The sequence below is a fragment of the Erinaceus europaeus genome, chromosome 1, assembly GCF_950295315.1.
Source record: "Erinaceus europaeus chromosome 1, mEriEur2.1, whole genome shotgun sequence".
NCBI classification, from domain to species: Eukaryota; Metazoa; Chordata; class Mammalia; order Eulipotyphla; family Erinaceidae; genus Erinaceus; species Erinaceus europaeus.
Genome location: NC_080162.1, coordinates 196,600,054 through 196,625,862, shown reverse-complemented (window position 1 = coordinate 196,625,862; position 25,809 = coordinate 196,600,054). Strand labels below are relative to the sequence as shown.

Genomic DNA, 25,809 nt, shown 5'->3' with positions numbered 1-25,809 from the left:
AATTGTAAGTAGGGCACCAAAGTAAAAACCCTGTGGTGAGGGGTAGACATGCAGCTTCCTGGGCCAGTGGGGGGTGGGAGTGGGTGGGAGGGATGGATCACAATCTTTTGGTGGTGGGAATGGTGTTTATGTACAGTCCTAGTAAAATGTAGTCATATAAATCACTAGTTAATTAATATGAGAGGGGGAAAATTAATTGTATGTCTCGAAGTTTTTAAAACACAGACTGAGTCTTTTTAATATATAGGCTGTGTATTTGATACGTGGACTCTCTCAAAAGCCTAGACCAAGTAGATCAGAAGCATCCAATAGCACAGCTACATACAAGATACTGGGTACTGTACAGCAAACCCTAACAAAAGGACTTTTCAAAGTTAACCCAATTACCAAATAATGTGATGATAACATTAACTATCAACTGTCTTTTGGAACCCTAAGACAGTAGGAACTTCACATTTCCACTATAAAGCCTCTACTTCCCCCAGTCCTGGAACCCTTGGATAGGGCCCACTTTCCCATATGCCTCTCCCAATCCATATCAAATAATATTGCATCTGCCTATCACAACCTAATCAACGCAACGATGGCCACCTCAACATGCTTCACTTCATTTCAGACTGTGTCCAGAGACTTCACGTGTGGAATGACAACCCTTCAGCTTCATTACTCGGGTGAGACCTTTCCTTTCATAGTATACTCTAATTCCATCCCAGGTGGTTCACTTTCTAACAAAGTCCCAAAACCTAGATATGCACCAGTTTCTGTGAGAGAGAGCATATGTTCACACGTATCCATAAACTACTGCAAAATATATACCTGAAAGCAGAAGTACACTAGAGTTTGCAGTGAGTACCCCCCTAACACTTCCTCTCCACTATTCCAACCTTTGGGTCCATGATTGCTCAACAAATTGTTTGGCTTTGTATGTTAACTCTCTTTTCAGTCACCAGGTTCCAGATGTCATCAGGATGCCGGCCAGGCTTCCCTGGACTGAAGACCCCACCAATGTGTCCTGGAGCTCTGCTTCCCCAGAGACTCACCCTACTAGGGAAAGAGAGAGGCAGACTGGGAGTATGGACCGACCAGTCAACATCCATGTTCAGCAGGGAAGCAATTACAGAAGCCAGACCTTCCACCTTCTGCAACCCACAATGACCCTGGGTCCATGCTCCCACAGGGACAGAGAATGGGAAATCTATCAGGGGAGGGGGTGGGATATGGAGATTGGGTGGTGGGAATTGTGTGGAATTGTACCCCTCCTATCCTATGGTTTTGTTAATTTATCCTTTCTTAAAGAAAAGAAAAAGGAAAAAAAAAAAGAATAGAGTGAAATGAAGTGACTTACATCATCTTAGGCCTTATGCACATTCTCTTCAAGTTGGGCAAAAAAAAAAAATAGTGAACCAGAATTTTTTCCCAAGAGAGGGGGTGGGTAGTTCTTTCTATAACTGTGGCATAAATATTAAGGTACCTTTGTCCATTTTCCAAAGGGAAAATATAGGTTCTTTGGGAAGAATCTGATGTTAAAGCTTCTTGCATGTAATAAATGACCTAACCACAGGAGACGTCATTAAATTAATGAACCAGAACTGAAGGGTGATAGAGAGGAGTTGTTAAATGTGTGTGTGTGTGTGTGTGTGTGTGTGTGTGTGTGTGTGTGTGTGTGTGTAATACACACCAATACCCTAAGAGCAAGACAAAATAGCTTGGACGTCTGCTTCCAGCTGAATGTGTCATCTTTGACTCTTCCTACATCTGTTAAATCATCCTGCCTTATTGAACCTAAACCTCAATACCCCCAAAACCCATCAGAAAAGGAAGCAACAAGCAATATGAAGGTGTCCTCCACAGCTTGCTGCATAACTGTTGAACTCCCACCTGAGAAGTCCTAGACTGAGAGGGAGGTGGGAAAAGGTGGCAGTGGCCACACAAAGAAGTTGAAGACTGAAGAAGAGTTTGAAATTCCATAATATGTATGACTGCATCTTTGACTACCTGAAAAAAGACGATTTACTTCTTGGCTGAATCTGAAGTGATCTGTGATAGATCTATTAAATCCAGAGGAAAAAGAAAAGACTGCAGAATAACCTTAAGGGAAACATCTAGGAAGAGTTGACTCCTCAGGGCCGGGCAGTGGCACATCCAGTTGAACACGCATATTAATAAGCACAAAGATTTGCACAAGAATTAGGTTCCAAACAGACTTGATGGGCGTAGAACTCGAATAAATCCCTCTCTCCATTGTTACCGGTCGTTTCTATCAGGAACAACAAAATAGACCCCGTGGTAGGCCCCCATCAAACCTTGCCCTCAACTTGGATCAATAATGGTAGAGAATGTTCCATCCTCTGAAGGGAGGCTGGGCAACATACTCTATGCTACACCTAAGGAAGATGGGTCAATATTGAGAAAGCTTGGAATGTTCCTACTCATGACCACAGAATGTGAGCTCAGATCTACAGGGATGCAGAGGTCACACAGGCTCCTAAGCTAATTATGGGCCCCAGATTACATCAAATCGATGGGGTTTACAGTCAATAATATTTATATCCCTTTCCCATATTAGAGAGCTACTCTCTTCCCTGATCCAGCTTTTCTGGTCCTTTTCCCAGCCAGCCATGACATCATCTCCCCAGACAATAATTATGATCCACCTGCATATCAGATTTCAGGCTCAGGCAAAAAAAAAAAAAAAAAAAAAAAAAACCACTAGTATAGCTACAGGCCCTTTAAAATATAACTAAAATATGCCTACTAGCTATCTACAAAATGGCTTCATCTGCACTATTCCAGCCTTTAGTTCCATGATTGTTCAACAATTTGTTTGGCTTGGTATGTTAACTCTCTTTTCAGCCACCAGGTTCCAGATGCTTCCAGGATGCGACCAGACTTCCCTGGACAGACAACCCCACCAACATGCCTTGCAGCTCTGCTTACCCAGAGCCCTTCCCCATAGGGAAAGAGAGAGACAGGCTGGGAATATGGATCAACCTGTCCATGCCCATGTTCAGCAGGGAAGCAATTACAGAAGCCAGACCTTCCACCTTCCACACCCTACAATTGTTGTTTTCAACGGGCTGGCTTCACGGGCGGGTAACAGATGACCAGTGACTCATGGTTGAGCTGTAGGTAGTATCTCTTTATTTATGCAGGACGCAGCGCAATCTATACCAAGCTAGACTAAACTAAAAACTACAAACAATCTTGTCCTTATAAATATACTAGCCCAGTAGGGTGGGAACAGGATGCAACACAGAGAGGGTGGAGAGAAAAGTGACTGGTGAAAACCAGGGTATGACAAGGAGAGGGGGCGGAGCAGGTGAGATTTCTACCACTAAACCACCAATGCCCTGGAGGGAAGGTGGTGCTTGTTAACAGAGGTTATGTAAATAGAATACAGTGTTATGTAAATAGAATGCAGGGGGGATTAAACCAAATGAAACAAAAGGGTTTTTTAAAGTATACCAACACACAATGACCCTGGTCCATACTCCCAGAGGGATAAAGAATAGGAAAGCTCTCAGGGGAGGGGATGGGATACAGAGGTCTGGTGGTGGGAACTGTGCGAAGTTATATCCTGTAGTTTTGTCAGTGGTTCCTTTTTATAAATAAAACATTAAAGAAAAAAGAATTGGGTTCAAGCCCCCAGCTCCCCACCTGCAGGGGGGACACTTCACAAGCTGCAAAGTAGGCCTGCAGGTGTCTATCTTTCTCTCTCCCTCTTTATCTCACTCCTCTCTCAATCTCTCTCTGCCCTGTCCAATAAAATGGTAAAGAAGAAGAAGAAGAAGGAAGAGGAGGAGGAGGAGATGGAGAAGGAGGAGAAGGAGAAGGAGGAGGAGGAGGAGGAGGAGAAGGAAAAGAATGAGAACAGAGGCTGCCAGGAGCAGTGGATTTATAGTACTGACATCCAGCCCCAGTGATAACCCTGGAAGCAAAAAAGTAAAAATAATAAATAAATAAATAAATAAATAAATAAAGTTGACTCCTTATGTAATGATTTGGTTGCATATAACCTAATTTTCAATTTCCAGAGAACTGAAATACAGGAGCGGATATTTAAATGCAAAGGAGGGAAATCCTCGCAGAATCTCCTTTCATTCAGAGAGTGTTGGCGTTTACAGTCACACATAAGCATTAATATAAATGCCTAATCAATACTGCCTTGAAATATATACAAAGGAGGAAACACTAAGCAGAACTTGTACTGGAGTTGGTGTATTGCACCAAAGTAAAAGTCTCTGGGGTGGGAGAGAGGGAAGGATTCAAGTCCTGGAACAGGATGGTAGAGGAGGACTTAGTGGGGAGTTGTATTGCTATTTAAGTGGAAATGTTATACATGTACAAACTATTGTATTTTACTATCAACTCTAAACCATTAATACCCCAAGAAAGAGATAAAAAAGAAAAGAAAATATACAAAGGTGGAGCCAGAGAGATAGCATAATTATTATGCGAAAGACTTTCACGTCTGAGGCTCAGAGGTCCTAGGTTCAATTCCCAACACCACCATAAACTGGAACTGAGCAGTGCTGCGGTAAAAGTGTGTGTGTGTGTGTGTGTGCGTGTGCGTGTGCGTGTGCGTGTGCGTGTGTGTGTGTGTGAGAGAGAGAGAGAGAGAGAGAGAGAGAGAGAGGGAGAGAGATTGATAGAATCCCTTGCAGTCAGACATGAGAAATATCTAACTCACTGTTGTTCGTTGTCCGTAAAGTGCAGATCCACCTTGAGTTGAAAATCAACTTCACTTAGTGCCTCTTCCACCTACAAGAGAAGCAAAGTTCAGATTTCAGCAGTCAAATCTGGTTCAAAGAAAAGATTCTTTGAAACTAGATAACATAACCTCAACACAAAATACATGCCAATTATATCTGAAGCAGAATTTCTATGTATGGTCTATGGAATTCTGGCTAAGGGGTATATCAGTGAATCTTACAAAGAAAGTAGAAGGAAGTGGTTGGTGTACTTAGATTGGGGGAATAAATAATTTGAAAAAGGAAGGAATGGAGGAAGGAAGGAAGGAAGGAAGGAAGGAAGGAAGGAAGGAAGGAAGGAAGGAAGGAAGGAAGGAAGGAGAGTTAAAGAAGCTTTCAGTGTTGCAGGACTGAGAACCTCTTTTCTCAATATGTAATCTGGAATCCTTCTAGGTAGGAAATCCCACTCTGCCTGCTCTGGGTGGAGTAGGGAAGTGAACCTGCCCAGAACTAGGGAGCAGTGTGAGAGATCATGTCCTCTCTTATCTCCCAGCACCCTGTCTGATGAATGCTGCCTTTTAAGTGAACAGAGAGGGAAGGTGATGCTTAAAAAAAAAAAATCTTTCTCCAAGGTGGCTCAGCTTCTTAAAAGAGCAGATTCTTCATTTTCTTTCTTTCCTTTTTGTTTGTTTTTAAATTGAGACATACTACATTTAGCCATTTATGCACAGAGGCACAGAGATGCTTAAGCACTTGAAAGTTTTCAACCCATGACTACTTCTGTTTTCAGATATCACAATAAAATGCTGTTTGGGGGGAGTCGGGCGGTAGCATAGTGGGTTAAGTGCACATGGCACAAAGCTCAAGCGCTGGTGTAAGGATCCTGGTTCAAACCCCCAGCTCCCCACCTGCAGGGGAGTCACTTCACAAGTGGTGAAGCAGGTCTGCAGGTATCTATCTTTCTCTTCCCCTCTCTGTCTTCCCCTCCTCTCTCCATTTCTCTCTGTCCTATCTATTAATGAGGACAATAACAACAATAATAACTACAACAACAATTAAAAAAACAAAGGCAATAAAAGGGAAAATATAAAAAAAATTTTAAATAATCCCTGGATTTGGTCATAAAAGACTGACTTTTGGAAGCTCCTTTTCGATCATATATTTGCTCTTTCATATAAACCAATTCTCAACAGTAGTTGCTAATAGTCTCTATTTGGCTGTAGATATATTCCAGGCTCTCTCTGAGTACGAGAGACTAGTATGAACTCATTCTCAACCCCTGATCTTGGATTACTGTCTTGCAAAGCATGTATTCTGAGAGACAAAGCAAGCACCTCTTTCCATCCAGCCCCTGTTTGCCTTTGCTTATTTGTAGGCATGTCCTCATCCTAAGGGATAGGAATCTAGGAATCTCTTATTCAAAGGTCTCTTTAGAAATATGTTCTTTGTTAAACATAACACAAGCCTAGACATATGGATGAAATGTATCTTTAGGTTTCTATGGCTTTAAAATTTGTTGTTTTAAAAAACTCACTTAGAAGTTAACATTTTGCTAGATCCAAGTTCCATGAATAACTTCCTCTCCTAGCTTTGTTTTTGCATAATCACAGACCTGCTTCATATACACAACTCAAGCAAAAGAGTCTCCTGCCACCAGCTCCTGGGAAGTGAGAATGACAAAGTAAACCCTCCTAACTACCTTCTGAGAATGCATTTGCCTGGATAATAAAATTTTACTATAAGTACCAGTCTTGTACGTGCTGCAATTCCTTGTGAACTAAGAAAGGAATGCTAGGACACGCTAACCTAAAGCTGGATTGAGCCTAGCTATGACTTCGCCAATGCCTCAAGGAATTTGTAATTACAGCACACTCCAGAATGAAGCCACTTGCTTCTCTAAACACTCATTCTTGGTGTTGTCTACTTGCCCCTCCCTCTGCAAACACCAGGACACAAATACCTCCACATTGTAACATGTATCTTGGCTAAAGAGTCTTTTGCACGTTCCTTTGTTTCTTTTAGCATGAGTCAACACGGTTTTTTGTTTTGGTTTTTATTTTCGTTTCCAAGATTTTCACTGAGGCTTCATGCCTGTATGATTCCATTGCTCCTGGTGGGTGGACTTGTTTGTTTGTTGTTATTTAAATTGAAAGAGCAAGACAAAGAGGGAAAGAGAGGTAGAGAAAGAAGGGAAGAGAGCAGAGCACTTCTCTGTTCCTGAAGCTTCTTGCACCTTGAATAAAGATCTCTCTCACCTGGCAGCTGGAGGTTTGAACCTGAGTCCTACATCTTTTTAAAGTGTGCACTCTGTTGGATGAACTTAACTGACTCCTTCTGGGAAGCGGTTTTACAGATGGTAATTAAATACCAGGAAAATGAAACTATGGAGTTTACAGAATAAACTGTATAGCAGCCCATGACTTGTCATGGTACATATCCTTTCTTAGTTAGTGTGGACAGAGCTGAATTAAGAAATATTGTCAACATTAACAAATCAGTTTCCCAAACCCAACTCGTTAGTGAGTCCCGCAGTACAAACTTAATATTCCTTTCACTAGGCTCTGGGCCCAGTAAGGCTTCTCAGCAAACACCCAGGACAATGTTTGTACATTTTAGTTTTTTCTACTTAACTCAAGCTTTTAAGATGTTCCTTCTGCCCCATGACCTCACTATTTTCCTCTTTTACTAGTCTGTGCATTTTGTACGGATTCTTAAAATATTCTGAGGAGTTACAAAGAGTATGTGCAACTAAACACCAACATACTTCCACGCTGGCTTCCTTCTGGAACTGACTACTCACACACCCTAACTAGTGAACTCAACTGCCATCTGCTCTGTCCATGGTCACCTCTGGCACTTGCTTGTGTCGTCACTGTGTGGACTGAATGCTATTTTTCATATCTGCCTATCCCATGGCATTCAGAATGCATGGTGGAAGTATGATCTGTGAGCATTACTGATTGTCTGTTGTCCACAAGGGTGCCTTTAGACCGCACATGAATACAATCATGGCTATAAACATGAATTTAATTGTTATAAGCAAGAAGAAAGTCGCTGGAAAAAGGCTAATCTATCCACTCTAGATATCCATTTGTAAACACATCCAATTAAATTTAATTGTCCCGATTTTGGTCAAACAATTAAATATAACATTGTGCTGTACATCTCCCACTCAATACGATAATACATTGTTGACTTGTAAAAGATAACTTATTGTTATACTGAAGGAAGCAATAAGTACAGTCAAACACACCCTTGCCAGACTCAGAACAAAGACTCCTTACAACCTTATAAATCCTTATCCTTATAGGATAGAACTCAGTGTTAGGGATAATTATAATGAAAATGTCTGCAATTTTTAGGGGACAAAGCAAGAATTTTAGGAAATTAAGATGGGATTAGATATCAGAGTAATGTTAACACCCATTTCTCTTCCTTTTTTTTTCCTCCTCCAGGGTAAACATTGGGACTCTGTTCCAGCACTATGAATCCACTGCTCCTGGAAGCCAATTATTTCATTTTATTGATAGGACAGAGAGAAAATTGAGAGGGGAGGAATTGGATAGGACAGAGAGAAAATTGAGAGGGGAGGGAAAGATAGATAAATAGACAGACAGACAGACAGACAGATAAAGATAGATGCCTGCAGTCCTGCTTTGCTTCTTGTGAAGCGTCATTGCTAGAGGTGTGGAGCAGGGGCTCAAACCCAGGTCCCTGTGCTTAGTACTATGTGGGCTTAACCCGAGGTGCACTGCTCCTCCTGGCTGGGGCCCCACCTAATCACCAATCATAACACTCTGTTCAGCAGTCTTTGAGATCAACATGCCTCCTGGATATGACCAAAGGAATAACAACAGATTTCCTCCAGTGCAGTGAGGGCCAGGCTCAAACCTGATCCTCATGTGTGGCAAAGCAAGTTCACTCTACAGGTGAACTATTTTCCCAACCCTAAAAAGATCTTATATTACTAGGACACAGAAAAGCAGAATTTGAACACTGAGTCTAATTGAGAGTTTTTCTGGGGGCTGGGTGGTGGTACACCAGGTTAAGCGCACAGAGAACAAAGCACAAGGACCCACACAAGGATCCTGGTTCTAGTCCCCAGTTCCCCACTTGCAGGGGGATTCCCTTCACAAGTGGTGAAGTAGGTCTGCAAGTCACTCTCCTCTCTCTCTCTCCTTACCTCCCCCTCCAGCAGTCTCAATTTCGCTCTGTCCTATCCAATAAAATTTTAAAAATAAATAAATGAAAAATGGCAGTCAGGAGCAGTGGATTCATAGTGCAGGCACCTAGCCCTGGCAATAACTTTGGAGGCAAGAAAAAAAGAGAGAATTTTTTTATATATATTTGTAAAAGCCTCAGTATATTTTTCTAAAGTGCATCAAAAAGTATCAAGAAAGAAAACAGATGGCACAAAGTGAGGAATTTAAGTACATTTCAATAAAGTTTTACAGCAGTGTGCACAGGATTTAAGGACACTAAGGTATAAGGAGGCCCGGTAGTCTGTGAGGAAAGGCCCACTGTCTGGGAAATCCAGGCCACTGTCTCCATGAGAGTCTGAGAGGGTTGACTCCAAGACCCTCCTCACAGGTTGTCACTCAAACTCATGACCTTAAGATGGATGGACTTCTCCAGACCAGGAACTTCTTTGCACATTCTTCCTCATTCCCTCTGAACAAAGGCCATAAATTACCAAATAAGGCCAACTGAAACCCATTGCAAATATCCTGGTTTTGCTTAACTGCCCCCTTCCCCATGCCCTGAGATGCTTGTGATTCACTTTTAGAGAGAGCCTCCCTATGCATGGTGAGCTCATGACCAGACCTTAACTTCCCAGAAATGAACAAACACCTGATAGGTCAAGACTTAAGCCTGTATTGAGTATGTGGCTTAATGATTACCTTAACCTTTTCCTAACCCTTGAGTAGATCTACCTGCTTGTAACCCCAAATAAAAGAGTTGTCTCTCTGAAGCTTCTCCTAGAGTGGTGGTTTACTATGCGGGCTTGCCCTCATCAGCAGTGTCCTCAGGACCCTTGGGGTGGCCCGTCTCTACCCTCCTCTGTGGTCACCAGCCAATGACAGAGAACTGGCCCCTATACTACTCCCCCAACACACACACACACAACTCTCAGTTTCTCTCTGTCCTATCCAATAAAAAAATTTTAAAAACAGGGAGTCTGGCAGTGGTGCAGCTGGTTAAGCACACGTGGCACTAAGCACAGGGACTGGCTTGGGGATCCCGGTTCGAGCCCCCAGCTCCCCACCTGCAGGAGAGTCACTTCACAGGCTGTGGAGCAGGTCTGCAGGTGTCTGTCTTTCTCTCCCCCTCTCTGTCTTCCCCTCCTCTCTCCATTTCTCTTTGTCCTGTCCAATGGTGGCAACAATAACAACAGTGGTGGTACAATGGGGGCAACAAGGGGGGAGAGGATGGTCTCCAGGAGCAGCGGATTCATGGTGCAGACACCAAGCCCTGGCAATAACCCTGGAGGCATAAAAATAAAAATTAAAATTAAATAAATGAAAAATGGCTGCCAGGAGCAGTGGGTTTGTAGTGCAGGCACTGAGCCCTATCAACAACACCGGAGGCAAGAAAAAAAAAAAAGAGAGAGAGAGAGTTTTTCTTATATTTGTAAAAGCCTCTGTATGTTTTCCTAAAGTAAGTTCATCAAAAAGTATCAAGAGAGAAAACAGATGGCACAAAGTAAGGGAATCTAAGTGCATTTCAACAAAGTTTTCAGCAGTGTGCACAGGATTTAAGGACACTAAGGTGTGAGGAGGCCCAGTAGTCTAGGTTAATAACCACTGGACTTCTTCATCACTCTCAGCAGAGTCAAGATTAGGGAGTTATTTTTAAACTGAAGATAATTTAAATGGAGCAGAGGCTTTTGGGACAAGAACAGGGTGGTATGCTGGTGATGGCTAACAATAGGCTTTCTAGGAGAAAATTTAAAAACTCTATTTTCAGATGACTCATTTCCATAATATAAACATTTCCACAGGGTCTGGGCAGTGACACATCCAGTTCAGCACATATATCACCTGAGTGGAAGGATCCAGGTTCTATCCCCAGCTCCCTACCTACAGGGGGGACAGTTCACAAGCAGTGAAGCAGGTCTGTAGGTATCTATCTTCCTCCTTCTCTAGCTCCCCTCCCTTCTCAATTTCTTTATGTCCAGTCAAATCCAATAGAAAATAAAAGGCCACTGGAAACTACAGATTCATAGTATTAGCACTGAACCTCAATAATAACAATGGTGGCAATAAATAAATAAATAAAAATAAGTAAATAAACTAGTATTTTCACCACATTTAATTTCAAGTACCAAGAAGTTGGAAACATATAGACTATTGGCCCATTAGAACTATTATATGCGGGTCCAAGACACCATAGGATACTGCTGGCCCTCTGAAATAGATCAGAAGAAAACAGATCAAATTTGCTAGTTCCCACCTTCTTCCTTACTCCAGTCATTAGCAGTTCCTCTCATAAGTTGAACTCACACAGAAGCAGGTAAGAAGGCTACTGGTAATTGCATGCCATCACCTCAGGGGCACAGAGCAGGAGTGGAAAGCAGACAGCAGATACTGAGAAGCATTAGAAGGGGTTCAACATGGTCAATAGAAAGTTAGATTATAACAGAAAGGGATTAATGGTTTACAGTCAACAGTAAAATACTGTAGTTGGTACATGTGTAACATTTCTCAGTTTCTCATAACACTCTAACCCCTCCACCTAGGTCCTCCTCCATCATCATGTTCCAGGATCTGAACACTCCCCCCCCCCACCTGACCCCAAGTTCTGCTTTGGTGCAATATACCCACTAGTCCAAGTTCTGTTATACTTTCTCTTCCATTCTTCTTCTTCTTCTTCTTCTTCTTCTTCTTCTTCTTCTTCTTCTTCTTCTTCTTCTTCTTCTTCTTCTTTCTTCTTTCTTCTTTCTTCTTCTTCTTCTTCTTCTTCTTCTTCTTCTTCTTCTTCTTCTTCTTCTTCTTCTTCTTCTTCTTCTTCTTCTCCTTCTCCTTCTTTCTTCTTCCTTCTCCTCCTTCTCCTCCTTCTCTTTCCCTTCCCCTTCCCCTCCCCCTTTCCCTTCTCCTTCTCCTTCTCCTTCTCCTTCTCCTTCTCCTTCTCCTTCTCCTCCTTCTTCTTTTTTTTCCTTCATCTTCTGACTATGAGTAGGATCATCCCATATTAATCCTTCTTCTTTGTGGTTTATCTCACTGAACACGATTCCTTCAAGCTCCATCCAAGATGAGGTGAAGAAGTCAAATTCAGCTTTTTAATAACTGAGTATAATTCCATTGAATATATATGCCACAACTTACTAAGACACTTATTTGTTGCTGGAAACCTGGGTTGCTTCCAGGTTTGGGCTATTACAAGTTTTGCTGCTATGAACATGGATGGGTGTGTTTGCTTCCTTAGTATATGTCCCCAGGAGAGGAATTGCAGGGTCATAGAGCAGGTCTACCTCTAGCCTTCTGAGAGTTCTCCAGAGTGCTCTCCACAGGGGTTGGACCAATTTATAATCCCACCAGCAGTGCAGGAGGGTTCCTTTGTCCCTACAGCCTGCTAAGTATCTCAAATGTTGTCCTATGGCAAGTACTAAGGGTACAAAGAGAGATCCGAAACACTTGCTCTGAGCTTGCAGACCAGCAGAAGAAAGTGAATTTTTAAAATTGAAAAGTGGGAGCTGGGTGGTAGCGCAGTAGGTTAAGCACATGTGGTGCAAAGAGCAAGGACTGGTGTAAGGATCCTGTCCAGGTTTGAGTCCCACCTGTAGGGAAGTCACTTCACAAGCAGTGAAGCAGGTCTGCAGGTGTCTTTCTCTATCCCTCTCTGTCTTCCCTCCTCTTTTCATTTCTCTCTGTCCTATCCAACAACAACAATAATAATAAATACAACAATAAAACAACAGGGGCAACAAAAGAGAATAAATAAATATTTAAAATAAAACATGCATTTCACCCATCTGATGAAATGAATGGTTTAAAGTTGTTCAATGACTGACAGAGGATAAATTCTCTGCCATGGAAGGCTGAAATGCTTTATAAGCTTGGTGTCACCTGCTTCTTCATCTGCTCTTCTCCTTTCAATAACTGTGTGACTCACCTTGTTCTGACTGCTTTTCCTGGATAATACCAATTTCATTCTCACCTTTCTCCTTGCTGGATCCTCCCAGGATTCCTGTCTCCCCATTATGTGGGCCCAGCTCAAGGTCATCTTCCTAATGAGACCTCTTCTGTTTATCATACCACTGCCTCCCAGGGAATAATCTTTACGGAGGTTGTGTTGAATTTATACTCTTGGCACACTGATTATTTGAATACCTATCCTAATATTATACTGAGACTTGCAAAGCTGGTTTGACAAGAGATCCAGCTGTAAGTTCACAGCATTCTCTACACAGAATGCAAATTCATACTCTTACGGTTCTTGTGTGTATATCTCATAGAAAAAAACTGAACATGGACCAGTGGGAAGACTCAGTGATAAAACGTGCAAGACCGTTTGCCGAGTTATATTGTCACTAATTTATTTCTAGTCTGTGCAGGGCCTTAGTGGTTGTTCAATAAATCTTTGAAGGATTAATGAATTAAGAATGACTGAGGACACTGGAGAGAGCGCATAATGGTTATGCGAAAAAAATTTCATTCAACCACATACAACACCACAAATCAGTGGTGCTCTGGTCTTTCTCTCTTTTCCCTCTCTTTATCTCTCTTTTCCCCCCATTAAATATAGTTAAAAATGACTGAAAATTTTGTCACATCTAGGTGTTCAGGGAGTCTAAACAGCTTCTTGCACGGTTGGCACACTCCACGATACTTACCCTTTCACCATCTAAGAGCAAATGAGCTCGGAAGATTGCAGCATCATTTATGGGCACCTCTTCATTCCTGTATAAGATCTGGAAGATCCGGCTATGCACAGTGTTCTCATGGACACAGGCTGAATGCAGGTTGCTGCGTTCTGCAAAGCAAGAATCAATAAGAATCATGAGTTCCAGTCCTGTCCACTACTTTACAACATCTTCAGGTGATTTCAGCTGAAAGAAAGCTCTGACTGGAGGGGACAAATTGACTGAATGTCTCAAACTTTTTAATGCACAGACCGTAAGCTGAGTCTTCGATATGTTGACTCTCTTAAAAGCTTAGACCAGGGAGAACAGAAGCAACCGGGGGCACAGCTATATAAAAATAATGTCAAAGGACATAAATTATGGTGATGTTGTATATGATACAGCAGATCCTAACAATGGGATTTTTTTAAGTTAACCCAATTGCCAAATAATGTGATTATAACAATAACTATCTATTTATTGCCTTCTTAAACCCTAAGACAACAGGAACCTCCCACTTCCTCTATAGAGCCTATATTTCCCCAGTCCTGGAACCTCTAGAGTGGGGCTCACTTTATTGCATGCGTCTCTCAATTCATACCAAATGATACTGCATCTGTTGATACCAAACTAATCAACACAATGAGTACCACCTTGGTATGCTTCACTTCAGACTGTGTCCAGAGACGGCAGTCATAGAATGACAACCCTTCAGCCTCATTAATCAGGTGAGACCTTTCCTTTCATAGGATTCTCTAATTCCATTCCAGGTGCTTCACTTCCTAACAAAGTTCCAAAACCTACATATAGAGCAGGTCCCATGAGATAGAGCATATGTTCACATGTATCCATTAATTAGGGCAAAATATATACCTGAAAGCAAAAGTACACAATAGTCGGTCGTGAGTCAGTATAAAGTTCATAATGAAATAGTGTCTACTTCGACTTAGATACCCTCCTCACCCACTTCCTATTCCACTTCCTTTACTCACTCTAAAGCTAACCTTATCAAAGCAAGGACTGCAAAAGCTAAATAAGGGTAAGAGACTGGTATACTTTAATGATGACTCTTTAGTCACTATCAGGCCACCCCATTAGCTGGGGCCCTAGTTAGGGAGTCCGGAGACTCCCAAAAAGACATGATAGGTCTAGACCTTGAGTAAAGCCCTCTCTCCATTGTTATTGGTCATCTCTGTTAGGAACAAAACAATAGAACCGTCTGTGGGCCCCATAGGACTTTGTCTTCAACATGGATCAACAGTAGAAAATGTTTCATCCTTTGAAGAGAGGCTGGACAACATACTCTACGCTACATCTGAGGAAGATGGGTTCTGAAATTGGGACAGCTTGGAACGTTCCTACTCATGACCACAGAATATGAGCTCAGACCTACAGACCTACAGGGATGCAGAGGTTACATAGGCTCATGAGCTGAATATGGGGCCCAGATCACATAAAATGGAGGGGGTTTATAATCAACAATAAGTATACACCTTTCCCATACTTGGGAGCTACTCTCTTCCCTGATCCAGCTGTCTGGTTCTTCTTCTAGCCATGACATCATCTCCCCAGACAATAACATGGATCCACCTGCATATCAGATTTCAGGCTCATGGAAAAGAAAAATAAAACTAGTATAGCCACAGGCCCTTTGGAATATAATTAAAATATGCTAATTTAATATGCTATTTAATATAATTAAAATACACTAGCTATCTACAAAATGGAAGACCCTCGCCTCCCTACTCTTCATCTGCACTATTCCAGCCTTTAGGTTCATGATTAATCAACAACTTGTTTGACTTTATATGTTAACTCTTTTTTTAGCCACCAGGTTCTACATGCTACCATGATGCCAACCAGACTTCCCTGGACAGACAACCCCACCAATGTGTCCTGTATCTCTGATTCCCCAGAACCCCACCCCACTAGAGAAGGAGACAGGCTGGAGTATGGATTGATCAGTCAATGCCCAGTTTCAGTGCGGAAGCAATTACAGAAGTCAGACCTTCCACCTCTCCATCCCACAATGACCTTGGACCCATAATCCCAGAGGGGTAAAGAATAGGAAAGTTATCCCTGGAGATGATGGGATACGGAGTTCTGGTGGTGATAACTGTGTGGAGTTGTACCCCTCTTATTTTATGGTTTTGTCAGTGTTTCCTTTTATAAATAAAATAAAATAAAAATAAGTAAAAAAGTACAAAACTCTGACCCAAACTGCATTCACTTTTCACAACACAGAGGAATTAGTCCCTAACCTATTAGGGACACTGTTCAGTGACTTGAGAGAGAAGGTTTATCACATAAGAACCTTGTTCAACCCCTCAGAGCTTTCTGATTTTATTTAAATCAACTGCAGTGTTGTAGGCACTGCTATTTGTCTAAAAATCAGTGTCTGCTAAATTTCTCTAAATTTGTCTAAAAATCGTGTCTGCTAAATGGGTTCACATGCCCCCTCCTCTGTGAAGACTTCCATAATATTACTTTTTTTTTTTTCAAAAACAAGGAGTAGCAAAAAATAAGGCCAGAAAGCTTCTTAAAGGACTTCATAGTGTTCATAAAACCTCAAAAAAAAGTGTTGTCCTCATATCGTGTATGGTGTGAATAATGTTCTGTCTTGAACACTAGGTAAATGTGCTAATTCTAGGTAAATGTGATACCTGCTACCAGGTATCAACATCTTAAAGGGAATGGTACAGATGTGTAACCTCCACACACTCAAAATCTAGCCTAATCTCTACACACTGTTCAGAATTAAGCTGACCATCAGGACCACAAATGCACAAGGGGCCAAGGAGTTAGTCCAGTGGTAGAGCCCATCCCTTAGATGTATGAGGGATCTGCATTTGATCCCTGGTAGAACATAAAGATACATATTATACTATGATCTTTCTTGCTCTCTCTCTCTTTTTTCTACTGCACACAGAAGCCTACTTAAAAAAGAAAAATCTACCTACTAACTTTTGGAATTCATTATATATATGTATATATTTCTTTTTTTGTGAGAGAGAGATACATAGACCAGAGCCCTGCTCAGCTCTGGCTTATGGTGATGTGGGCGGCTGAACCTGGGACTTCAGAGCCTTTAGCAAATAAATGTTTTCTATAACCAATATGCTGTCTCCCCTCACTCATTTCCCACGTTAAGAATTCCTAAACAACTACTGACCAATGGTATTGAGTACACATATTGGACAACCTCCTGCAATCACATAACATATTAGCTATCGATATATAGTTTTAAAAATACCAGAAATATTCAAGGATCGTAATGCTGATTTACTATAAAGTAACCACTACTTATTTATGATAAGGACCTACTATGTGATGTCTTCCAGCTTCTAAATCACTTTTCAAATACACTGTTATCCTAGACCTTCATAGAAAGTCACTTAAACTTCAGTACTGATAAGAAGGATAAGGCTCAAAGAAGAATCATGTGTTTTGCTAATTATTTTATGTTGAGATGTTGTATGTGCTCATCTTAAATCTAATTTACAACTGAGAAAAGTAATGGGGCATGAAGAAAAAGAGCTTCCACAGTCTAGCAAAAAAGTAGCTGCATAAATTACCACAAGAACCAAAAGTTGGGAGTGGGGCGGTAGCTTAGCGGGCTAAGCACATGTGGCGCAAAGCTCATGGATAGGTGCAAGGATCCTGTTTCAAGCCCCCAGCTCCCCACCTACAGTAGGGTCACTTCACAAGCGGTGAAGCAGGTCTTCAGGTGTCTCTCTTTCTCTCCCCCTGTCTTCCTCTCCTCTCTCCATTTCTCTCTGTCCTATCCAACAATGATGACAACAATAATAACTGTAGTAATAAAACAACAAGGGCAACAAAAGGGAATAAATAAAAAAATAAATATTAAAAAAAGTGATGGCAAAACAGCTCCTTTTTGTAGTGTACCACTTATCATTGTTCAATCCAGGGTGATTCTGCTCCCCAAAGCAATGAAAGGAGTTTCAGTGTTGTCCCCTCCCTACATACACACACACACACACACACACACACACACACACACACACACACTTCTCTCCATTCCTATCTGGAAAATTCAGCCTGGAGTGGTGAACCTACTAAGATGATGATAATAAAGAAAGGTATGACAAGATTTCAAAGGGACTCAAGTTAATGAGAAAAATCATGACAGCCAGAAAAATAAAGAAAAAGGGGGGACTTCTGGGAGGCATGGTTTATGGAGTAGCTGCAATCAGACCTTTGCTCTCCCCGATACAACTATTAAACACAACATGAGACCAAATTGGACACCTAATCTACAACTGAAAAAAAATCCACAGTCTCAGGTAGGTGCCAGCCAGCACATGAAGTTGGAGAAATAGGAGTGGGATGGAAGACAGGGTTGGTGAAACAAGATCTCTAGGATGGCAGCACTTGGCACAGACACACGCCATCTTGGATAGTAATGCAGTTAGCAGACTCCCCCGAACAAAAGAAATTGAAGCTTAAAACCTCTCAATCTTTTGACTCAGGATTCTGTTCATTTCTGTTTTTTTTCACTCTGAGTTTAAGACAAAGACAAAACTCAGCCCACAAGGTAGCCCAAGACTCCCCTCTCCCAACCCACCGCCACAGATCCAAATAAGTTGAAAGCAAAGACGGTTGGGGAAATTGTGAGGAGCCTCACAAAGCACCCTGCATTCCTGATACTATGCCCTATCTACATAATCATTGTTTTGCCTGAAAGATCCCCACCCATTCCATTCCTTCGATCTATCTTCTTTCTACCCTCAAGACCCTCCCTGCCCGCAGGGTTGTATTAATCCCACCAGTTAAAACCCTTGAAACAGTTGCAAAGGAAGTTTCTACCTTCCCAGCCCCCTTTTGCTTTTCTCTGCCCAGTGGCAGGCGGAGGAGCCACGGAGTGGTGGGGACAGCAAGAGATTTGTCTACTGAAAGGAAAGCTGCTGGGCAAAGGGCAGAGGGCTTTGGGTGGGTCAGGATCGGGGCAAGAGGGGGGACAGACTCAGGAGGTTTTGCTTTCTCTAGAAGGGAAGTATGGTGCTGGGCAAGCAGAATGACCTCCTTTAAATCTTGGATCACGGGGGTCGGGCGGTGGTGCAGTGGGTTAAGCGCACGTGGCACAAAGTGCAAGTACCAGTGTAAGGTTCCGGTTCGAATCCCTGGCTCCCCACCTGCAGGGGAGTCGCTTCATAGTCAGTGAAGCAGGTCTGCAGGTGTCTATCTTTCTTCCCCTTCTCTCTCCATTTCTCTTTGTCCTATCCAACAACTAACAACATCAACAATGATAATAATAATAACCATAGCTGGGATTTTTGAGGTCCTTTTTGGAATAGGACGTTGGGAGACAGGTCTCCAGCAGTCTGAAGCGAAATTTCCCCCCAGCTGTTTTGATCAGGAATGCCTCTGTGCATTACAAGTGTAGGCGCGGTTAACACACCCCACAGGTTCAGCCTCTGCCCCCATTCTCTCCCTTCACCAAGAACCTGATGAATCCCTAGCTAAATTCACTACCAGGTTCTAATCAGGTTTGGAGATAAAGATTTCTGATCCTGATGCCCATTTACTTCTCCTATCCTCTATAGTCTGGGACAGGATGCTTTGTGATTTTCATCAGGCATGCCTCAGTCTTAAAGACAAGTACCCTGACAGATGGATTGTGGCAACTCAAGAGGAAAAATCTAAAATTCACCAATCTTTAGCCATGGCACAAGCCTTTGCCGCCGCTTTAGAGAAGCAAAAAGGGGACTGCTTTAGGTGAGGCGCTTCTGGCCATTGGTGTAATGAGTGCCCCAATCCTAGGAGTAACTTCCGCCCCTGGCAAGATTCCCAGAAGCCCCGGACACCTTGTCCTAGATGCCAGAAAGGTTTTCATAGGAGGAAAGTTTTTTGAGTTAAGTTTCATAAAAACAGTAGTCTGCCACTTTTGCTGGAAGTAGGACAGCCCTTAGCCTGACATCCAAAAGGAAACCCAGACACAGCACTTAGTGCTTTATGGAGAACTCATGTCTTGGAAAAGAGCCATCTGTAATTATTATTAAAATTGGCAGCATCGCCTTTAAGTGCTTGATTGACACAGGATCTGATAGGACCATTTTGAAATGATCGGAAGTACCGCCTCGCTGGCCCCTCCTCCCTGGCCCATACCCTTTTGGCATGGGAGCGTGCTCCCAAGATTTTTTAACAAGAGAATTTTATATCTGGGAAAATTCTGATGGTGTTAAAGGATGCATCCGTCCTCTAGTGGCAGAGGTCAGTACAAACCTGCAGGGAAGGGATTTGTTGGAAGCTTTTGATGTCAGGCTAGCGTGGAGGTGCCTCTTCCCAGGCAAGTGCTTTCTGGGTTGGAGAGAAATCAACCAGAGCCATCCTGGGCTTCTACTCACTCAGCGATGCAAGGGAGATGACTCAAGAACCAAACACGTGGTGCAAGGCAATGCAATATCTTTATTTATCAGACAGCCAAGGCTTTCAAAGGGCAGACGCAGAAGGGGCAAGACAGAAATGGAAATGTCTAGGGAAGGGGCAGAGAAAGTCAAAAGGTGGCTGGGGAGGTAGAAACTTCCTTAGCAACTGTTTTGAGGGTTTTAGCTGGTGGGATTAATACTACCCTGCACACAGGGAGGGTCTTGAGGGTAGAAAGAATATATATCAAAGGAATGGAATGTGTGGGGATCTTTCAGACAAAACAATGATTATGTGGATAGGCCATAGTATCAGGAATGCAGGGTGCTTTGTGAGGCACCTCACAATTCACCAAAAAAAGACCAAAGATCACCATCTTCTGGCCAACATAACCAATACCATACATAGGATAGCAAAGAGGAAGAAAGTTAAATAGCATGTCACATCAAACAGAGAAAAGTAAATCAGATGATATCCAAGAAATTCCAGATAAAGAGAGTCTATCAGAGACAGACTATAAAATCTTATGAGAACATTACAAGAATATAAGCAAGAGCTGAAAGAGCATTTTTCTTTAGAATTTGATAAGAAGATACAAAGTGTGAAAGAAGAACTCAAAGAAGAGTTCACTAAGCAGTTAAAAAGCATGGAGAAAAAATTTCAAAGAGAATTGCAAGGACTGAAAGACATCTTTAGTGCAGTCCAATCTCAGGTAGAAAGCTTAGGTAGTAGACTCAGACATGCAGAAGGAAGATTTTCCAACCTAGAAGACACAATTATCCCATTCTTTCAATTCAAAGATGAGGAAGAGGAAAGGTTTAAAATGAATGAAGCTACTCTCTATCAAATTGCAGACTCCATAAAAAGGTTTAATATATGAGTTATAGGGATACCTGAGGAAGCAGAGTGGGTCAAAGGTCCAGAGTTAATTTTCAGAGAAAATTTAGATGAAAACTTCCCTCTACTACGTAATCCTCAGAATATACCTAATTTGGAGGCAGATTGATCACCCAGGTTCACAAATCCAAAACAACCAACACCAAGGCACAGTACTGTAAAATTATTAAAACTCAATGACAAGGAGAAAATTTTGCAGTCTAGGGAAGGAAAGAAGTCACATATAATGAGAGAAATATAAGACTTTCATTAAACTTTTCTTTACAAACCCTGTTGGAATGTTTCATATAGGTTTGGTCTCCTCCCCCCCACCTCTGGGAGATTGTGGTTTAGCCCTGCTAGTTGCGCACCCCCTTGTCCCGGCCCCAAAGAACCCCTACGGACTTCCAGAGGTCACCGCCGCAGCCGCAGATGGGAGAAAGATGGAGAAGCACATGGTGTGGTGATTTGCCCGCTCGTGAATAAAGAAATACAGCTTCCTGGCCCAGCTGTGTGTCCCTGAGTCTCTGTTCACTGCTGCGAAGCTAGCCCGGCCTGCTGGAGCCCCGAATTTTAACAACAAATGGCGCCCAAAGTGGGACTGACCTGCACATCCACTCAGATAAATGAAGACAATTTGGCTATCTACTATGGGCTGCTTTTCTGCTTGTGAAGAGGTTTCCAAAGGCCTCTGCCCTTTCTTCACGAGGCTGTTTCTCTGTTTCTGGAACATTTCGTTCTGTGCCACACTGTGGTTTCCGCCCAACGCCAACCTACAAGAGCCAGCTAGCCACCACACGGCTCAGGGCATTGGGCGTGGGCTCCCTCCACACTGCTTGGCCGCTGGGAGCAGGGCAGCAGACATGGCGGACAAGCCTACGGCCTATCATGGCCGCCACCCTGGGGCACCTCGGCCTGCGCCTTCTGCACGTCTGGCCCGCCCACCGTCCTGCTATGAAGTCTGGGCAGATCCCGGACCACCTGGAGACCACAGGCTCCCTGCCAAAACTGGGCCCCCTGGCAGAGATCCCAAACTTGGGTCTGGAGGCAGAAGAGCTAGAATATGCAGAGATTCGTCCAGATCACAACCTACAATTGCTAGAAGTGGAGCTGCATGGGAGGCCACCTCCGGATGGTGATCCCCCCCCCAACAACTAAGACAGTATAGATCTAAATTCGTGTTTAAAATGACATGTCTTCATAACAAAGGTTTCTCTCCTTGTGTATTAAAAACCATGCTTATGTGTGTGTTTAAAGTTTGGTAAACATTAACTTTAAGGTTAAAAATGTAACTTTAAAGCTATATTCTTACCAGGCAAAGTTAAATGAAAAAGGTTTTCAATGTAATTCTCATAAAGATAAAATTAAGTTGGTCTAAAAAACAAAACAAACAAACAAAAAAAACCTGCGCACAGCTAGGGTGTGTCTCCATCTTGATTGGGTGTAACAAAAGGTTAAATAGGCTTGTTGATATGTAAAACTCTCAAATTACTTCTCAATTAGAAACGTTAGATTGCGCTATGGTTATGCTAATGATTCTCATGCCTGAGGCTTTTTTTTACCTTTCCACATTCTATTGTTTAAACTTTAAACAACCTTAAAATCATAATAAAAAGGACTTCCGATTGTAATAGAGTTATCAATTGTGGTAAACTTCTAACCTGCTACAAGTTTTGTTTCATAGTAAGTGAATTGCAGCTGTCAAGTTCTCTACAGAAAAGCGGAATTCCGATGGCTGACATTCCCCATCACGACAGATGTATATTTGGTGTCCTTCTCCCCACCTCTGGGAGATTGTGGTCTAGCCCTGCCAGTGGCGCGCCCCCTTGTCCCGGCCCCAAAGAACCCCTACGGACTTCCAGAGGTCGCCGCCGCAGCCGCAGGGGGGAGAAAGATGGAGAAGCACATGGTGTGGTGATTTGCCCACTCATGAATAAAGAAATACAGCTTCCTAGCCCAGCCGTGTGTCCCTGAATCTCTGTTCACCTCCGCGAAGCTAGCCCGGCCTGTTGGAGCCCCGAATTTTAACAACAAAATCCTAGAGGCAAGGAGAGAGTGTAATGACATGTTCAAGGCAATTAAGTAGGAGATGGAATTTCAGCCACAAATTTTGTATACTGCAAAATTATCCTTCAAGTATGAGGGAAAAATAAAGGTATTCCCAAATACTCAAAAACTAAAGGAATTTGCCACAATCAACCCCATCTTACAAGAAATACTGAATGGAATCTTACAGGAAAGGAGGAATTAAAGGAACACACATTCTCAGTGAGATGAACAGCAGTAGACTAGAAACAAAAATACAATAAAATAGGAAATAAAACAACGAGCAAATATGGGAGGGAATTAAAAGACAGAGAAGACTTATCAAATGTTTGCTAGTCAAGATCAACTTATAAAAGACTTTTCTGTATACATAATGCTAGTCATTACACACAGGATAACCTCAAAACAAAACAGGGAACATGGATTTGCAGAGAACACAAGAAAAATTAGTGAGGAATTCACTACAGAAATTCATCCACACAATAGGTTAGATATATAAACAAATGGGCAAAGACTCAACAATTTAATATAAACTTAATAATTAGAATGGACATAAGTAAACTACATGTATCAATAATCACCTTAAATGTGAATGGCCTAAATTCACCTGTCAAAAGATTCAGAGTAGCTAAACAGATTAAAGAACAGGATCCAGCCATTATATGTCTTCAGGAAACACAAAGAAAAGACAAATGGAAACTGAATATAAGAGGTTGGAGCAAGATGTTCCAAGCTAATAACTCAATAAAAAGGGCAGGGACAGCTATCCTATTCTCTGATAAAATATACTTTCAGGTAAAGAAAGTAATTAAAGATAGTGAAGGACAGTACATAATGGTTAAAGGTTTAATCCAACAAGAAGATAACCATCATTAATATATATGCTTCCAGCTTAAGAGAACCCAAATATACAAAACAAACACCTTCTGAATTCAAGGGAGACATTGATAGCAACACAATAATAGTAGGAGATTTCAACACACCACTCACAGCAAAAGACAGAACATCTGGACAAAAAAATCAATAGAGAACTTAAATGAAACCATAAATGAAATGGACCTAATAGATATATACAGAACTTTCCATCCCCAAAGTAATGAATACACATTATCATCAAGTACACATGGAACATTTACAAGGATTTATCATATGCTGGGCCACAAAGACAGTGTAAACAGATGTGTAAATATTAACATTATAAAATGGATCCTCTCAGACCATGAAGGCATGACGCTAGAAATCAACCAAAAAAAGAAAAGAAATTACCCCAAATTCTGGAAACTAAACAATATGCTAACATCATAGTCAATCGGGAAAAATTGAAAGCTTTTCCCCTAAAATCAGGAACCAGACAAGAGTGCCCACTCTCACCATTTTTATTCAACATAGTCCTAGAAATCCTTGCCATAGCAATCAGACAAGAAAGAGATATTAAAGAAATACAAATTGGAAAGGATAAAGTTAAACTCTCATTTTTCACAGATGATATGTTGATATACCTAGAAGACCCCAGACACTCTGCCAAGAAACTACTGGAAATCATAAATAAATTCAGTAAAGTAGCAGGCTACAAAATCAATACCCATAAATCCATGGTATTTATTTATACAAAAGACAGTTCAGAAGAAATGGAACTGAAGGAAGCAACACCATTCACAACTGAACCCAAGAAGATCAAATCTCTAGAAATAAATTTAACAAAGGATGTAACAGATCTTCTTAAGGAAAGCTGTAAGACACTGTTAAAAGAGATAGAGGATGGCACAAAGAAATAGAAGACCATCTCCTGTTCATGGATTGGGAGAATAAATATCATTAAAATGGCAAATTTTCCAAAAGCAATCTATAGATTCAATGCAATCCTTATTAAAATTACAATGATATATTTCAAGGAAATTGAACAGATTATTTAAAAATTTGTGTGGAACTCTAAAAAAAAAACACGAATATCACAAACACTCCTAAGGAAAAAGAAGCAGTTTCCTATGTGAAACTTGGGCATATTCACACTGATCTCCTGGAATTAATATGATAATAATGAGAGAGAGAAAGAAAGAGAGAGAGAGAATGAATCAAACTCTCAAGGTCATGCACAGCCTAGGCATGCAGTATGCAGTACAATGCCTTCCTAATTGTGTTTTGAGAACTAAGTACTTCCTGTTAAATCCATTTACCCCGATGGCATTTTCTAGGAGAGATTAAACTATGATATTTATTAGATAAATAAACTAGACAATAGAACCCAATGATATCTATCAAATTCACCAAATCCCAAGGTGCCTCATTAAGCCCAGGATGAGACATTTTGTGTTTTGTAGAATTTTCTGCAGTGTTTTCTTATCACTGTTAAGTATGGCATGGAAAAGGTCTCTTCTCAAAAGTGAAGATTTCCTATTATATAGACATACCCTGGGTATGTATGCTTATCTAGACCCAACTGAGGCCCCCTATCTGATTTCTTCCTGTTGAGATTCCCTCCTTTTGAACAGACATCCATATATGGATGTTGGTATGCTTCTAATTCTGCTTCTAAAACCCCTTCTGTTTCATTGGTTTAATCCCCCCTGCTTAACACTGTATTCTATTTACATAACCACTGTTAACTAAGCACCGCCCTGCCTGCAGGGCATTGGTTTAATCCCCACTGGTTCATGATGTCTTTTTGCTCCGCCCCCTCTCCTATTGCACCCTGATTTCCACCAGTATTTTTTCACTCCACCCTCTCTTTGTCACATCCTGTTTCCACCCTACTTGACGAGTATATATAAGGTTAGGGTTGTGATTAGAGATGGCTTAGATTGTGCTGCGTTCCACATGAATAAAGAGATACTGCGTATAGCTGAGCCACGAGTCCCTGGTCGTCTGTCTCCTGCCCACGAAGCTAGCCCAGCATATGTACATGCCTGTTAACCTGTCGCCACTTTGATGGCATTCTGAAGAAAATGACTTCTTCTCTATGGCAAGGCCATT

General features: G+C 41.7%; 1 protein-coding gene across 4 annotated transcripts in view; it reads right to left on the bottom strand.

Moving 5' to 3' along the window:
* Positions 1–25,809, bottom strand: part of FAM135B (family with sequence similarity 135 member B) — a 348,640-nt gene that overhangs the window by 107,358 nt on the left and 215,473 nt on the right. For all 4 annotated transcript variants that reach the window (XM_060201007.1, XM_060201008.1, XM_060201011.1 and 1 more), the window contains 2 exons: positions 13,525–13,664; positions 4,691–4,761 (listed from right to left, as the gene is read on the bottom strand). In XM_060201007.1, the coding sequence (XP_060056990.1) occupies positions 4,691–4,761; positions 13,525–13,664 (211 nt within the window). The remainder of the gene's footprint in view (positions 1–4,690; positions 4,762–13,524; positions 13,665–25,809) is intronic.